General features: G+C 50.4%; 1 protein-coding gene across 1 annotated transcript in view; it reads right to left on the bottom strand.

Annotated features, from left to right (window-relative positions):
* Nucleotides 1-5672: 5672 nt before the first annotated feature.
* Nucleotides 5673-17294, bottom strand: part of SLC4A1AP (solute carrier family 4 member 1 adaptor protein) — a 30705-nt gene continuing 19083 nt past the window's right edge. The window contains exons 10-14 of the mRNA XM_056122239.1: nt 14372-14603; nt 11596-11682; nt 10711-10778; nt 8595-8664; nt 5673-5977 (exon numbers count right to left, since the gene is read on the bottom strand). Of these exons, the coding sequence (XP_055978214.1) occupies nt 5928-5977; nt 8595-8664; nt 10711-10778; nt 11596-11682; nt 14372-14603 (507 nt within the window). The 3' untranslated portion in view covers nt 5673-5927. The remainder of the gene's footprint in view (nt 5978-8594; nt 8665-10710; nt 10779-11595; nt 11683-14371; nt 14604-17294) is intronic.

Below are 17294 nucleotides of genomic sequence, written 5' to 3' on the forward strand. Positions count from 1 at the left end.
CTGCAGAGGGGGCATGTGGTGCCCACGACTGAACTCGGGGCCTCACGTGAGCCAGGCTGGCATTACAACCCTTTGCACTGTCTCCCTTGGCCCCAGGATCCAGACCTTCCCCATGGGTGTGTAATCCATCAAGTCTACGGTTACTTCCACCCCAGGGCATTTGCCGGTCATTGCTCAAGAAAGACGGGAGTGGGGTTGTGGGAGATCCTCTGGAAAAACCATAACACGGGCCAGGAGTTTGCACAGTGCTCAGGGGCCTTCTTGCATGAGGACCCCCCTGGCCTGAGTCCCCCCCACCTCCACAGGCACCCCCCAGGTATGGCTTCTGGAGGCCCCCTCCCCCGCCCCCCCCCCCCCCCCCGCAGGCATCTCTGTATTATGGGGCCCTGCTATTTTGAACCCTGCATGCCTTGACAAGAATTGCCACCTGGGAACTCCTGAGCACCACTTGGGAACACACACACACACACACACACACACACACAAACACACACACACACACACCACAAAACAAAAATCCCACCCTCAATGTTGATTCGCATGTAATACACAATGCACAGGTGGCTGGGGTGAAGTAGAAACGAGCGGAGCATGACCTGGGGAGCAACACTGGGCCTTCCTTCCCAGCGACCCTGACTTGCTGCGCTTGGGCCTGGGGTGTGAGACCCCCGTGAGCCCCTCCCGTCCCTGCGCCCTCCGCGCTGAAACAGAAATGGGTCTTTGCTGCCCCCTGGTGGCCACCGCCCATCGGCGCGCCTCATGGGAAAGGCGTGCGTGACAAGCCCGGGAAAGTCGGGCCAAACCTCAGGATCAAGATTTTCCAGGCCCAGCAGAACTTAAAAAGCAAATTAAAGCCGGCTGCTGGAGTCCAGAGCGCCTTGACGGGAAGAGGTAGTTCCGCCTGGGTTTGTCCCAAATAGGACAGGAATCCAGGCCCTCCGTCTGCATTAACCCTGTGAAAGCCACGCCAGGGCTGGGCAGGGCAGGAAGGACCTGCCCCTCAACACCCACCACTTAGGGCAATGATGCCACAAGGCGAGAGTGAGGGACAGAATAAGGCACGTCCTTCTTGTCCTGGGAAGGATTTCACCGCACTCGGCTCTCAGAGCTAGAGAGGGGGCAACAGCCTCGGGGGCAGGGGCTTTACCTAACGGTGGCCACACCCAAGTAGGAGTCTTGGGCCAGGCCTCCCAAGTGCGGGGGTCCTGAGGCCCGGTCCCTCAGTCACTGGCCAAGCCTGCTGGGGTACAGACCACCAGGCCCACCCCGAGGTGCCTGGGTGCTCAGGGCCAAGACAAACATCTTGAGGGTTACGTGGTTTGAACTTTCCATTTGGGGTGGGTTTGTGTGTGTGTGTGTGTGTGTGTGTTTTGGGGCCATACTCAGCAGTGCTCAGGGTTTGCTCCCGGTTTGGTGCTCAGGGATTCCCCCTGGCAGTGTTCAGGGAACCATAAGGGGTGCCAGTGATCGAACCCGGGTCAGCCACACGCAAAGTGAGCACCTACTCACTCTCCACTCTGGCAATTAAGTTAGGTTTTAAGTGGACTTTTAAGCTCACAGGGTTGGTTGGAGCCATACCTTACAATATGGGTCCCTGAGCACTGCTGGGAACCACCACATTCTCCCACTTCTGTGGCCCCCCAAACCAAAAAGCCAACAGGATCCTCGCAGCTCGGAGTGTGGCAGAGCACTGTGACCCTGTCCCTCTGGGGGAGTGCTGACTGTGTGTCCAGCATGACCATGGGATTTAGAGTCAACTCCGCTACTGAGTTTCCATCATTCCATGAGCCCAAAATTACTGTTTTCTGCCCAAGAGACAAGAGAACTGAAGCTCAAGGCCCTTTACAGCAAAGCTCGGAGGAAACAGGGAGAAACCAAAGAAGAAGGTGTGTTTGGAGCAAAGAGCCCATTACCACAGTCCTGCCCTGGTCACCCTGGGGCAGAGAGGAGGGACAGATATAGGGAGAACAAGGCGGGGTGGCCCGATGACTGCGACCCCAGGACTAGCCTGCGACTTCAGGGTTTTACAGCCTCGCATGGATTTGGACCTCACCTTTTAGATGTGAGGAACAGGTTGAGATTTCAGAGCCTGAGGCTCAAAGGGGTGGAGAGGGAGGAAGGGAGACCCCCAAGGCACGGGCCACGCAGTCTGCCCGAGGGACCTGAATGCTGACTGGGAGAGTCCCTGAGCGGGATCCCCTCTGCCACCTGCCTTGTCTAGGCCAGGCCCGAAGGGAAGAGAAAGGCTTCGGAAATATTCTCCCAGGGAATGGAAGTAGCGGTCCTGCCCTGATGATGCTGGGATGTCGGTCGTGCCCGGCCCCTAAAGCCCAGAGAAGAACCTTGGCAATGGTTTGCAGTGCCCACAGCCTGGGATCTCAGGATCAATCAACACAAGGCCCGATGGATGAAAGAGGCCAGAGTAGGGGGACACCATGACCCACCCCCCCAAAGGCTAAGAAGAGTTTTAGGTCATTTCCCAGCAGTCCTGCCAACCTGGTTTGGCCCAAACCCAGAAAGGGAACCTCGGCCCCCACTTCCCCTCCCAGCCAAGGCCTTTGATCCCGCCCTTTCTTGCCACAGGGCTGGCCGGCTTCCCCCTGGCTCCCTTGCAGGAAGCCGATCCTGCTGCTGGGCCCTTGTCACACCCTGTCCGGGAGGTGGCAGCAGATCCCTCCACTGTGGTCAGCGGCTTTAGTCTGCTGGGAACTGGGTCCTGGTTTCCCAGAGTGAACTCCATCCAGTTCCAGTGAAGCCGGCGCGGTAAGGCGGGGGCTGCCCCCACGGCGATGGGGAACTGCCACTTCCAGGAACTCGTCCCGGGAAGCCTGCCAGCAGCACCCCACTTTCCCTCCCAGGATGCGGCCGCATGGCCTTTGTTTCCCTTCCTCCCCAGTAAACCTCTGCTTCCCCAAACATAACTGGGGCAAGGTGTCCACTGTCCCCCGGATCTTCAGCCAGGCTGGTCCCCAGTACTCTAGGCCCAGCTGCATCTGGACATCTCGACTTAGATGCTGCAGACACAGAACTTTCAGCCTCCTCCACCGTTTTCTCCAGTGTCCCCTCGGCTGAGTGACATCCCCCCTTCAGATGGCGCAGTCAGCAGAGACCTCCCGCCTCCCTCCCTTCCGTCCTCTTCACTCAGACAAAAACGTCACTCAGTCTCAGCCACTCGAATGCTTGAAACAGAGCCGAGACCCATTCACCTCTCTGCATCTTCATCTCTACTTAGTCCAAGCGACCGAAGTCTCTCACTAGGACTCCTACAGCCACCCTCAGCCTCCGCCATCCTCTGTATTGTGGGGGGCTGAGGGCGGGAGGTCATTGAAAACAGTCAAATCTGGGCCAGGAGAGGAAGCACAGACTTAGCATGTGGGAGTCCCGGACTCTCTCTGGAGTCCACTTTACTCTTGAGCAGCACCGGGAGAGCAAACCAAATCTCATTTCCCGTCACTAGCGTCGCCTGCTCTTACATACTAAGGCAGGTCAGAGCCACAGCCGGAAGCCCAGGAGAGCCACAGGCAACTACGGTCATCTGCTGTGCTCCTGCCGGAACAGGACACTTCGCTTGTTGTAATGACAAAACCTTACCTTTGGTTCTCCGGAAAGGTGCTGGTTGACCTTGACTTCTGGTATCATAAAACTGCACCCCCACGGTGTTCAGGAGAGTTTGTAGCCCATTTTTTTCTTCAGGAATCACTCCTGGCAATGCTCAGGGACTATATGGGTGCCAGGTTTGAACACAGGTCAGCCCGTGCAAGGCAAAAGCTCTACTTGCTCTACTGCTGCTCTGGCCCATGAGGAATTTTTTTTTCAAGTCCTTGGGCCACACCTGGCAATGCTCAGCAACTACTCCTGGCACTGCTTGGGGAACCACAGGGGATGCCAGGTAAGGAATCTGACCGGGCTGTGTGCAAGGCAAACACCCTAGCTACTGTATTATTCCTCCGAGAGTTTGTAGCCTTTTGAAGAGAAACTTTTCAAACCTTTGAGCTGGGGCCAAAACGTGGTTCCCTGGTAGACTGGCCTTGCATTGTGAGGCACTGCACGTCCAAAAAATAATCAAACACAAAAACAAAACCCAAAGCCAAGTATCCATGAACATACATTACTTTTAAGGATGTTGTAAGGCACATCTCAAGCAGGTGAAACAGCCTGGTGCCGGGAGAGGGTCGGTGAGAGCCTGTTGGCCACGCCTGCTCCGTGTGGTGACTTTTTCCTGGGTGTTTAGTGGAACAAAGCCACACTTAGGTGTCTGCTCAGCACACACAGAGCACTGCCGAGGAGCTATGGGAGACGGCACGGATGGGAGGTGTGTGTGAGCTGTCTGGCCAGCCTCCTCTAGAACATTCTTCCCGTGGGCTCTGCTGAAAATCACTGAGGAATCCTGATAAAATTCAGCTGAGGTGGGAGCCAGCCGCCAGGATACAAACCTTGGCGGTGAGTAGAGTGTTCAGCTGTGGCTGGGATTTGCTCATCTTAACTGGCCTCCCTCTCGGGCGAGGAGCCGGGCGCGTGCCGGGACCTGGATCCCCTTTGAGATGGGAGTAACCGCTGGCACCTGCAATTGGGGTTCAGGGCATTGAAGGCTTTTTCCTTGGGGTGCAGAGGGCACACCGGGGAGGTGCTCAGGAGTGATCCCCGGTTATGCTCAGGGGACACGCAGTGCCAGGGATTCAAACAGGACCAGCCACACGCAAGTCAATTGCCTGACCTCCCGTGCCATGCGCCTGCTTGGTAAAGGAGCTACCTGGAGGCGCTTGCGGCCCTTCCAGTCAGGTCTGCATCACTGCTGCTGGCTCTTCAGGTCACACATTTGTTATTTCACCCTGGCAGACGCAGGCCAAGTTGCTTTTTTTTTTTTTTTGCTTTTTGGGTCACACCCGGCAATGCTCAGGGGTTACTCCTGGCTCTGCACTCAGGAATCACTCCTGGCGGTGCTCGGGGGACCATATGGGATGCTGGGAATTGAACCCGGGTCCGCCACATGCAAGGCAAACGCCCTACCTGCTGTGCCATTTTGCTCCAGCCGCCCAAGTTGCTCTCTAGGGTTGCGGGTCTAGGATTTTCGGACTCGGGGCATGCTACCTCCCAGAACACCGAGGAAACTGCCCCGTGGGAGCGCCGGAGGGTGGAGTGAGGAGGTGGGGAGAGGATGCAGCACACCTGTGCTGGACCCGCACAGACAATTCTGTGGGACCCACGTTCCACCTGTGAAGACCTCGGGTCAGGCTCAGACCTAGCCCACTGCTTTCATCTAAGCCTGTCACCAAGCTGCCCCAAATTCCTGTCACTTCTTCAGCTCCTCACTTGGCCAACAGAAAGTCTCAAAGGGTTTCTCCTGGCAGCCCAGTTGGATTCCGAGAAGAAACGGGAATTGGCAGGCCAGACTTCCCAGGGCACCAGAGGAACGAAGCTTCTCAGAGCCCGCCCTACCTACACCACGCGCTGCTAAGTCAGGGTCTATTCTCAAACCCACTGAGAGGATTAGCAGGAGGGCAAGCAGAAACCCCCACACTGAGTCTCTTTCTGGTTTCAAGAATGACAGGGACACTCAGGGTCACCTCTACGGCAGTATCAGAGAGTCATAGTGGTCAGAAGCACCCCATAGCACAGAAGCTTCTGGAAGAGGCTGAGACCTGCGAGAACACACAGGCCATCTGCTCACTGGATCAGGGTCATGTCCCTCACTTTACTCATTCTCAAAATACACAAGTCGTTTTTACATACATACACAAACACTGTTAAATATAAGTACAGAGATCAGGAGACTCAGGCAGGTCAGTTAATGGAACTGGCCAGGAGCATGGAAGAAAAGGCCAGTGGCCAGATTCCACAATGAACTGGTCTCTGAACATTAAAAACTGTATCCCAGATGCTCCATGTCACATGGTCCACAAAAATCTTCCTTTGGGGTTCTGCAGCAGTCAATAGCCGTACTTGTCATTAAGATGGGTCCTGCCATCGCCACTCTGGCCTGGAACAGAACATAAAAAAAGAAAGACATTAATTTTTTGAAGTCAGAAGGGAAGCAGCATCTGCAATCCGAGGCCATTCTCCTATGGGTGATACTTTGTTTGTTTGGGGCCCACTCTCCCACACTCAGAGGTGCTCAGGGCTCACTCCTGGCTCTGCACTCAGGGATCACTCCTGGCAGGCTCAGGGGACCAGAGGGGCGGGGACTAAACCTGGTTTGGCCACGTGCCAGGCAAGCATCCTACCTGCTGTACTACGTCTCTCCTGTCCCAATATTTTTATGGGTTTTTTTTTTTTTTTTTTTTGCTTTTTGGGTCACACCCAGCTATGCACAGGGTTTACTCCTGGCTCATGGACTCAGGCATTACTTCTGGCGGTGCTCAGGGGATCATATGGGATGCTGGGAATTGAACCTGGGTCGGCCGTGTGCAAGGCAAATGCCCTACCCGCTGTGCTATTGCTCCAGCCCCCTATTTTTATGGTTTTGAAATATGATCCCCTTTTCACTTCTTGGTGTCAGGAGTCACGGGAGGGAGGGATGTTTGAGTTTTTGGACACACTTGGCAGTATTTGATCAGGATTTGAACTGGGGTTGCCACAAGCAAAGCAAGTGCCTAACCTCCCGTCTTATCTCTCAGCCTCTTCACTTCTACCCTAAATTTTATCAGCAGAAAAAGAAAACATTTCTAGAAACTAAATCTATTTTAATAGCAGACTATTAGAAAAGTAGTTAATAGAAAATGGAATCTGTGAAAAGCATATAGAGAAATAAACATCTGATATCCTGCCATGTAAGGGAGCATGAATGAGATTAAGCTGGCATGCTCTCCAAATAATACACAGCCATTTAAGCATTATTATATATTTTTATATATATAAAAAATATCATTAGCTTGTATAATATTTTAAAATTCTTCTCGGCCACACCCCCAGCAGTGCTCAGGGGGCACTACTGGCGGTGCTGAGGACCAGACGTGGTTCTGAAGAAGATCTCGGGATAGCCCAGAGCAAGGCCAGTGCCTGATGCACGCTGCGATCTCTCCAGCCCTGTTACACGATAAGTAAGAATCATGGGAAAGTGGGACTTGGTTGTCCTTTGGAAACACGTGTGGACCTGGTGGCTGAGGTGGGGCCAGCAGCTTTTTCCAGGAGACTGTGAAGAACCTGTGGGGAGACTGCGGGGATAAAGGGCCGCGGCCCAGGCTTCCCCGCCACGGGTCCGGGGTTCAGTACTGAGGAGGATGCCACACAGGCCCGAGCACCTGCAGGCCTGGCCTCTATGAGAAAGTATTAATAGCAAAAATCTCTGTTTAATCTGTTGCAAGTCTGTTGGAGATGGATCCGGGCGACAGGATCGCCTTGCAAGCGTGAGGTCATGTGTGTAGATCTGATCTTTGGTGCTGTCACATGTGCCCAGCACGATCCTGGCAACTTTTCCCCCTCTGATCTCTGGCATCACAAGTGACTCCAGGCCACAACTGCCAGGTGTGTGCGAGCACAACTAAAGGTTTGACCGCGGCAAGCACACCACGATCCAGGAGAAGTGTGAGCTCTGCGCTCAGCAGTCCAGGCCCTCAGGCACTCACGAGGCCCCCAGCAGCCCCAGTGGGCACCGCCGACTGCCCATGAGCACCGCAAGTCAACGTGCCAACAACAGCAACAAAGAGAAGGCAAGGAGGAAAAGAAACAGTCAAAACGCATTCGGCAAAAAAATAAGAAAGGTAAAATACATGTTAAAAATTGAATGATCAATCATGGAAAATCCATTTTTTCACCATGCTTTCCCTATCTTCCCTCATTCTCTACCACTGGATTATCACAGACCCAAAATATTAAGACAGACCCCAATGATCCATCTGTGAATATATATATATACACACATATATATATCTCTCTCTCTCAAAAAATAAGGCCATTTTCCAAAAAACATTCACACTTAAAAACCAATTTATTAGTCCCATCAAATCTCTACCTAGGGCTGGAGCGATAGCACAGCAGGTAGGGCATTTGCCTTGCATGCGGCCAACCCAGGCAACCCAGGTTTGATTTCTCTGCCCATCTCGGAGAGTCTGGCAAGCTACCAAGAGTATCTCGCCCATCCAGCGAAGCCTGGCAAGCTACCTGTGATGTATTCGATATGCCAAAAACAGTAACAACAAGTCTCACAATGTTACTGGGCCCACTCGAGCAAATCGATGAACAATGGGAGGACAGTGATAGTGACTGGTTTATAATTTTTTTAGAACAGTTATTCGACTTATTTAGATCTAGTTGAAATGTCTCTAGATATTTCAACCTATCTGTTCCTCCAAATTGAGACTTCAACATATACTAGTGACCTTCTCCTTAAATAAGTATTTTTTTAAGTGTTACCTATGTTTTACCCATTCATAAGCATAAATACATCATTTTTCGGTTTGTTTTTGTTTGAGGGCCACACCCAGCAGCGTTTAGGGTACCTGCTGGTGGTACTTGTGAATCCGTATGAAGTGCCAGGAGTGGAACTAGGGTCAGCCACATGCAAAGCAAGAGCTTTTGCCCCCGCACTGTCCTCTGTCTCTTCTGTCCCCAGATCAATCAATGCATCTTAAAGGCAAAGAATGGCGAGAACAACCTACCTTCAGGTGGGACCCACACACAGTAATCCGGGTCGTCTTCTGGGTATTTGGAGGAAAGTACTGGTGGAAGCTGCAAAACACAGAAAAGGGTCATTTACTCAAAAGAGTCTTGGCCAACAAGTCCTACACCCAGGCCTGTCAGTAAACAGTAATTTGCAGGGGAACAGTTCCAGGAGGAATCTTGTCTTGTTTTTTAGTTTTGTTTTTAGGCCACCACCAGCCATGTTTTGGGCTTACCCCGGCCCTGGCTCTGTACCCCACCCACTGTGCCGACACTCCAGACCCCAAGTTTCAACAGTACTTTTGTTTGTTGTTTTGTTTCTGGGCCACACCTGGTGATACTCATGGGATACTTGGGGCTCTGCACTCAGGAATCACTCCTGGCGGTGCTCAGAGGGCCCTGTGTGAAGTAGGGGGTCAAAGTGGGGTTGGTCACATGCAAGGCAAGTGCCCTACCAGCTGTACTAACTCTCCAGCCCCTGCAGTAGAAATCTTAACAAAAGTAGCCTACGTCAGGAGCATTCTCTCTGAATCTTATTCCCCTCCTCAAAGCCTCAGCAAGTTGATTTTCAGCAGTGAGAATCATGTGATGTTTTTATAAAAGAGGCAATTAACACAAGCCTGAGTCCTAAATACACAGCCTCCACCAAGAGAAATCTGCCTTTGATCTCTGTGCAGAGTCAACACGGTGAGTCTGGCTGTAATCCTTTGAAAGGTTTGTCTGCGAGGTTGGCCCCGGGCCTATATGTGGGAATTTGGATTTTGGGAGGGTTCCCAGAACTACCCGAACTGGGAAGAGTGGCACACGGAGCCGAGAAACAATGCGGGTTGTGTCGAGTACCTGTTGTCCCCTGGGAGAATGGAAAGTGGGTCAGTGCCAAACAGACGGTGCCCAGTGTTCAGTCCCCAGTAAGGAGCCTGGCACTGAGTCACTGATAAGTTCCCCGGTGAGCAACATTTTACAAACTGTCACAAGCGATGCTGGGGGAACTAAGCACGCCTCATATGACTCCCCTGGAAAGGACCTTGGGAGTTTGTGACTGTTCTTCCCAGACTTCCCTCCACAGTGAAGTGGTACTTTGAAAAACAGACTGCATGCTCGCGAGTCTTTGGGTCAGGGGGTGGGCTGGGGGACCCCAATACAACCTGGCAACCCCAATTCTGGGGTTTACTGTCCCCTCTCACAATGATGATTGCACATGGCCATTCATTACTGTCCCACTGCAACAGAAGACTACGAACAACCCAGGTGACCACCTACAAAGAATGGGCTCAACAGTTATGTCCACAGAGCAGGAAGCTCTAAAGCACCAATCCAGTTATTTCCATAACAGGCCAAAAAAAAAAAATCAAGCTGTAGAATGCAGTACATTGCATTTTGCCTTCTGTGTAACAAAATGAAGCAAACAAGGCAATGTATTTCACCTGTCTTTGTACGGTTCACAGCACCCTGGATTTCCACCTTTCTATACCTACAGGTGATGCTGGTCTGCGGACTGGCAGCTGAAAACCGCTGCTCTGAGCAACAACATGTTAGTAAGTCAGGTACCAGCAGGGGTTTCCGCTGACTGGGTGCTGGAACTAGGATGAGGACAGATTCTCAACGAGATGGTGGAGCAGTCACAGGGAATTCTAGACAGAGATTAAAGAATGCAAAAGATAAAATGCAGAAGCAAAGGCAGGAGAGACAGCGCAAGGCTCAGAGCCAGGTCTGAGCTCCTGCCACACATGGTCCCCACAGCAATGCTGTGAGCAACCCCCTAGTACTAAGCCGGGAACAGCCCCGAAACAAAACAAAGAACTGAGAAAGAAAAGGAAAGAGGGCCAGCGAGCTAGGACAGCAGGCAGGGGGGTTGTCTTGCAGTGGACAACCAGGGTTTGAGCCCCAGCGGAGAGATCCCTGAGAGTAGTCAGGAGACAGAGCCCTGGGCTCTGTCTGGAGGGGCACAAAAATAATAAAATAAAATCAGGGTAAACTTATACATGGGTTGGAGAAGGCGCTCAGGAGCGCAGCTCACTCAGACCTCCTCAGTCACTCTCCGGGTGGTGGTTTACAATGGGGGATCCATTTTTCTCCCAAAGAAGGGAAGATTACCAACCATGAGGAAGTACTTACTTTGGCTGGCCCAGCAGCTTTCTTTTTCTTCACTTCATCTTTGCTTTTCTCATTTTCACCCTCTGATGCTAATTTAAGAGAAAAGGAGAAAAAAAAGAAAAAGAGCTCAGCAATTTCACAAAAAGGTCAGAAAAGAACAGTCATGAGAGAGAGAGAGAGAGAGAGCAGGAGAATCGCTGAAGATGAGTCTTGGGCCCTGAGCTGCCCTTGAGTCGCGAGTCCCAATCGCAGGCTTTGCTCTTAAGAGTCTGGAGACTTCGGGCTGACGTCCCTGTAAGCCATTTCCGGTCACACTGCAGCCAGGTATGCACAAACACCCTAAAAAGGGGGACACCGTCTGGCAGGCCCCTCGCTGAAAGAAGTGCGAGCACCACAGCAGGAGGTGAGAGCCCCGTGAGCGTGAGACTACGCGGCTGCCCCAACAGCCCCAGCCATGATCCGTGTGTCTCAGTTCCCATCACGACCCCCGATCCCATGAGCAATGAGTGGGTACCGCGGCCAATGGCCTGAGAAAAACGAAGAAGGAAACATCCCACCCGATGAAATGCTGACAGAGCCACTCTCCTGTAGCCCCATTACTGTGGCCGTGAGAACCGTTTTGTGGTTGGTCCCGCCACTCTCCTACCACACCAGCCTGTGAGTCGCGCTTCATCCCAGAACGGAGATCACAGCGCGGACTTGGTCTGAGAGGGCAAAGCCTTCTCAGGGCGTCCAGTCCCATGCAGGGTTTCGGGCACCCACTGGGGGCTTGGGAACGTCCCCCCGCAGATATGGGGGTGATGTCCCAGACCAGAAAGGCTGTTCTCTGGGGGCAGAGCGGCTCCCACCCCTCCGGGACGCCAGCTGGCAGCCGTGCGCATCTGCCAGAGTTGGCTCACGACTTGCCTGAGGGTTCCTCTCGGGGCGCAGCTGCGCTCCTAATCTCCTGATAATCTCTGCTCTGTTCGGCTCGGCTGGGCTGAGATGGACGTTCTGTAAAGTGCAGCACCAAAGCAGGTTGTTATTATTGGACGTGTGGTGAAGAGCCCAGAAAGCAACAGCAAAAACAAAAAAAAAAAAAGAAAGAAAAGAAAAATATGTATCTAATTATCCAGTTTTACTAATGTTATCTTCAATTAATTTTAAATTAGTTGTCAATAAACGAACCACGAGATAACAGCCAGCCACTAAATTTTCATTAAAAAACTGAAAAACTCTGAGGGAACTCTTTGTCAATACCAAAAAATCTTAAAGTTGTACATATTCCTTGGCCTAAAAATTCTACTTCCCAAGCTGGAGGAATACTTGCCATGCATGCGGCCGGCCCGGGTGTGACCCCTGGCACCCATATGGTCCCCTGGACCCCACCAGGAGTGATCCCTGAGTGCAGAGCCAGGAGTAAATCCCGAGGACTGCTGGGTGAGGCCCCTAAACAACACAAAGAAAATCAGAAATGAGGACGAAGATCTGTAATTTTCATTTGTAATTGCACAAATTACTTACAATCAACTCGGAGCTGGTAAATTAATCACAGGAAATGTACTTTTTATTAAGTGATTTATTAATTACTTAATAAAAACCACATTTTAGTTCTTTGAGGGTTGGGGACAAGCCTGGAAATGCTCAGGGACTATCCTTGGCTCTATGCTGGGTAGGAAGGGAGGCTGCACCCACCACTTTCGTTTAGTACCAGGGATTGAACCCAGGTCGACCACAATCAAGGAGAACCTGAACCCCTATACTATTTCTCTGGCCCTAAAACAAGATTCTCTTTATTAGCACTTTTTTTTTTAAGTCACACCCAGCAATGCTCAAAGAATAGCTCAAAGAGCTATTCCTGGCTCTCTGCCCAAGGGATCACATGTGATGCTGGGGATTTGAACAAGGGCTGGACCGCTACCAACACACCCAAGGTAAGTGTGCTATCTCCTCCATGATCTTGATGGCCCCAAAAATCATATTTAAAAAGAATGTTTGGGTCTGAGATGTGGTTCGTAGTTAGCGCATTTGTCCTTCATATGTGAGGTCCTGGATTTGAATCCCTATCACCATGGAGGCTTGGGGGGAGTGTTTGTAAATAAAAATAATAACTGTTTTAATAGAAAAAATAGATCATAAAGCAGCACACACACTATGATCCCAAGGTTGTAAAAACAAAAAGTGGTAAGTGTACAGGGGGAAAAAAAGGTACTGGGCAGCCCTAGCTGCTGCAGATTTACTAACTTGGGGGAAGACGGGGGCACACCCACAGATGCTCAGGGGTTACCCCTGGTGGTGCTCAGGGGACCATATGGGAGGCCACGATCAAACCCAGGTCAACCATATGCAAGGCAAATGCCTGATCTGCTGTGCTATCATCTCTGGCCCCTTACTAAATCTTTTTATCTTACAAACTGAAACCTAAACTCTATTCTTTCTATACTCTGTCCTTGGGGTCCTTAAACAATTATAGTATTTACTGTTCTTCTTCCTGCAGGCCTGTTTATGTACCACTCTTACAAAAAAATGATCAGACTTAAAAAAGATGTTTCTATCTGGAAGTACAGGGTGTGTCCTGCTCCCATAATAAAAAAAAAAAAAAATCACAAAATTTTCCTTACATTTAGGCCTCTGATACACTTTGAGCAAAGATTTTTTTTTTAATCTCTGGGCTCAAACTCGGGGTCTCTCACGGGTAAGGCAAATGCTCTACACTGACCTACATCCCTGACCCACGTGAATTTTCATCGACAGTGAGAGGGCTCAAGTGCAATCTTTTACATTTAGGTTTCAGTTGTTCGTTCATTTTGTTTTATCCTTTGTGGCTTAGCATTTTCCTTTTTATTAAAACTTTTTTAAAATTAGTCCTTTAATTTTTTAATTATTGTTTTTTGTTTGGGGTCCACATCCCGCAATTCTCAGAGATCACTCCTGGTGGCGCTCAAAGGACAGTATGTGGTGTCAGATTAGCCCTACTACTGTGTACTATCTCTCCAGCCGCATTAAGGATCTCTTCGGAAAATATCAAATATTTAGTCTGTGAGTAAACAAAAAAGTAAGCAAACACAAGATGTACCTCTCCAAGTGAGAAAACAGTAATCTTGTGGTTCTCGTGCAATGAAAGGTGACTCCAATTGTCTGAGTGCTCTTAGTAGCTCTTTTTGCTTTACTCAGTCCCATACACATTCATGCCAGTTTTCTGTTTGGTTTTGAGGTTTGGAGCCGTACCGAGCAGTGCTCAGGGGTAATTCTGGCTCTATTCTGAGGATGGGGGTCAGGGGTAACCATGTGGTACTGGGGCTCAAATGGGTCTCTGGCACGCAAAGCACGTGCTCAGTCCACTGTGCTCTCTCCAGAACCTACCACCAGCTTTAACTGGTCTTCTTCACGTTACCTGTTTTCTGCCAAATTGCATCCCTGACCTGAAAAGTTACTTTTCCAGTCAGAAAAAATATTTTTGCAAACAATTCTCATCATTTCTCACGAAATCGTTCCCAAAGCACAGTTACTATGTGCCAGCTTTGCTGCAAGGTGCAGAGAAAAGATAAAGAGGGCAGAAGCTTCCTGAGAAGTTCAGTCCAGTGCCATAATTATGCTCAGGCCTGTGTGAGCGATGGGGAAATCTGAGTAAGTGGGGGCTGATCTCGAGCCTCCTGCTTGGACCCCATGGCCCTGCTGAGCGCACAGGAAATGGAGCCATTACCGTGGTTCCCCGTTTCTTCAGGCCGGGCATGGTCTGCGGGAGGGTGCATTTCCTGCGCTGCTTCTTCGGGTTCTGTCTCCTGCTGCAGCCGACTGCTTCCTGCCTCCATGCTGCTTCTTCCAGTCTTTTCTTGGTCTTCCTCCTCTTCCTCTTCCTCCTCCTCTTCCACTTCAGGTTCATCTTTTGTCGTCAGCAGGGCTGATGGGAGTTCTGGACGCTTGGGGGGTAACTTCTGTGAGGGCAACCAAAGCGTGAGTGAAGTAACTACACATAATGCAAACAAGATCAATCTCTCCCAGGGGGTTAAGCGAAACGTACAAGGTCTAACCGCCCTCGTGGGTAAAACCCACAGAAGCTTAATGCAAGCAGCAACTACGCGAAATCAATGCAACCTCAACACAACTCTCCATTAATTTTGAGGGTCAAAAGAATATTAAGTATGAAACATTTGAAACAGTTTGTTGGTGCTAAAGCATTCATTCCAGCTGAGTTTGAGCTGCAGGATTTTTTGTCTCAATAGCTCTCAAATATTAAAGCTTAGTCTTCTAGAAAGTAAGTCAGAAACACATTCCTAAGAACATGTAAATTTTTCATTTATTTCTCTGTGTGTGTTTTGGGGTCAGGCCCCACACCGCCGAGGGGCTACTCCAGGTTCTGAGCTCGAAGGTACTCAGGGGACCAGGGACACACACAGAGCATTTGCTCCAGTCTGTGGAGCTCTTTTCCAGGCTAGTCATTCCTTTTTGGGGGCCATACCTGGTAGTGCTCAGGGCTCTGCATCCAGGGCTCACCCCTGGCAGGGAGGGGCTCAGGACCATCTGAGACATGCCAGGCAAGCGCTCCACCTGCTGCACTATCTCTCTGGCCCACATTCATTTGACTTTTGTTTAGGGGGTATGCCCAACAGTACTCAGGCCCTACTCTGTGCTCTGCACTCATGCATCACTCCTGTGGGACTCAGAGGACCATATGGGATGCCAGAGATCAAACCCAGGTCAGCCGCGTGCAAGGCAAGTGACTCTACCCACTGTCTATATATCTCTCAAGCCCCAGGGAAAAGATCACTTAAAGTAAGAATGAAGCTATCAGGGTGGAATTACAATCCGATATGAAATGACACTGTTGTATGAACAGACAACCAGGGCGCAGGTGCATGGAGGGGTGACCCTGTGAAGACAGAGTGCAAGATCTGCGAGCTGGGAGTAGGGGTTCAAAGGAACCAATCCTGACCTTGGACTTAAACCTCTACAGTTACTGAGAAAACAAAACAGATTTGGGTGCTAAGCTGCCGGGTTTGGGGCATTTTGTTATGGCAACCCTCGCAAACCAAAACAGCTCTTTAGGATGACAAAACTTTCAGGGTAAGCCCCGAGCTCTGCTGGGTGTGGCCCCAAAACCAAAAAAAGTTTCATCTATTGGGCTAGAGATGGGGGCTAGAGGTCAAGTGCATGCTCAGTATGTATGAGACCTGGGTTCAATATCTGGCACAACATCAAAAACACCTCCAATACACACACACACCCACATGCACCCACACACACGGAGAGCTCAACAGGTTTGAACACAACCTGTTCTTTTGTATGCAGGAGGCCTAGTTCAATCCCTAGAACTGCAGGGTTTCCTGACACCACAGTGAGTGACCGGAGTACCAAGCCCAGAAGAACCTCGATCCCTGGTGGGTGTGGCTCCAAAAGATTTTTTTAATTAAAAAAATGAATATAGGGGCTGGAGCGATAGCACAGCGGGTAGGGCGTTTGCCCTGCACGTGGCCGACCCGGGTTCGATTCCCAGCATCCCATATGGTCCCCTGAGCACCGCCAGGGGTAATTCCTGAGTGCAAGTGCAGAGCCAGGAGTAACCCCTGTGCATCGCCAGGTGTGACCCAAAAAGGAAAAAAAAAAAGCACATACTATCACCCAATTTATTTTATTTATAGTTTATTGTTTGGGGACCATGCCGGGCTGCTGTGCTCAGGGTTTCTTTTTTTTTTTTTTTTGGCTTTTTGGGTCACAACCGGTGATGCACAGGGTTTACATCTGGCTCATGTACTCAGGAATTACTTCTGATGGTGCTCAGGGGACCATATGGGGTGCTGGGAATCGAACCCAGGTTGGCCACGTGCAAGGAAAACGTTCTACTCACTGTGCAATCGATCTAGCCCCTCAGGGCTTATTCTTGGGCCTACACTCAGACTGCTTCTGATGGGACTTGGGGGACCATATGTAGTGCCAAGGATTGAACCCGGGTCAACTGCGTGCGAGGCAAAGACCCTACCCACTGTACTCTCTCTCCAGTACCACAATCACCCAATTTAAAAGTTGACTACGAATCAGAAAGCAAATTAAGCCAAAAAAAAAAAAAAGTACAGCAACTATGAATTAACAGAGGATGATAGAAACAGCACATATCCCAGAGTTAGAAAATCCGATTTGTCTACAAATCTAGTTACTGAATGATAGTCTGATCTTGCATTTCGCTTCTCTGGCCCTATTTCCTCATATCGGAGGTAATAATTTCCATGTCACAAGGTGCTGCACTAAGTAGAGCAAGGAAATCAGAGCAGATATTATAACATCTATCACACCAAGGAAAAAGCATTTAATGCAGAGCTGACTCTTGGCTGAATGTAACACTCATGAAAAATGAATAGACTGGTATTCTCACTGCCTATCAGTCACTTGCAAATTCGTGGCATGAACGAATTCTTGATAATCCCAAATTGAAGAGAGCCTAAGAGCCAAGTCCTGCGACAGATGTGATCCTGTCTAGCCCACAGGCCTATCTTCCCATAGGAACTGTTCCCAGCGTGATGTTAGGAATCCAACCTGGAGCCCCCACATGCATACCACACATACCAGCCTCTCGAGCCATGTCCCTGTGCCAAGCCTAACACCGCCCCTTTCATTTTTCTTGGTATGAGTCA

Source organism: Sorex fumeus, unplaced genomic scaffold (genome assembly GCF_029834395.1).
Source record: "Sorex fumeus unplaced genomic scaffold, SorFum_2.1 ptg000006l, whole genome shotgun sequence".
NCBI lineage: Eukaryota > Metazoa > Chordata > Mammalia > Eulipotyphla > Soricidae > Sorex > Sorex fumeus.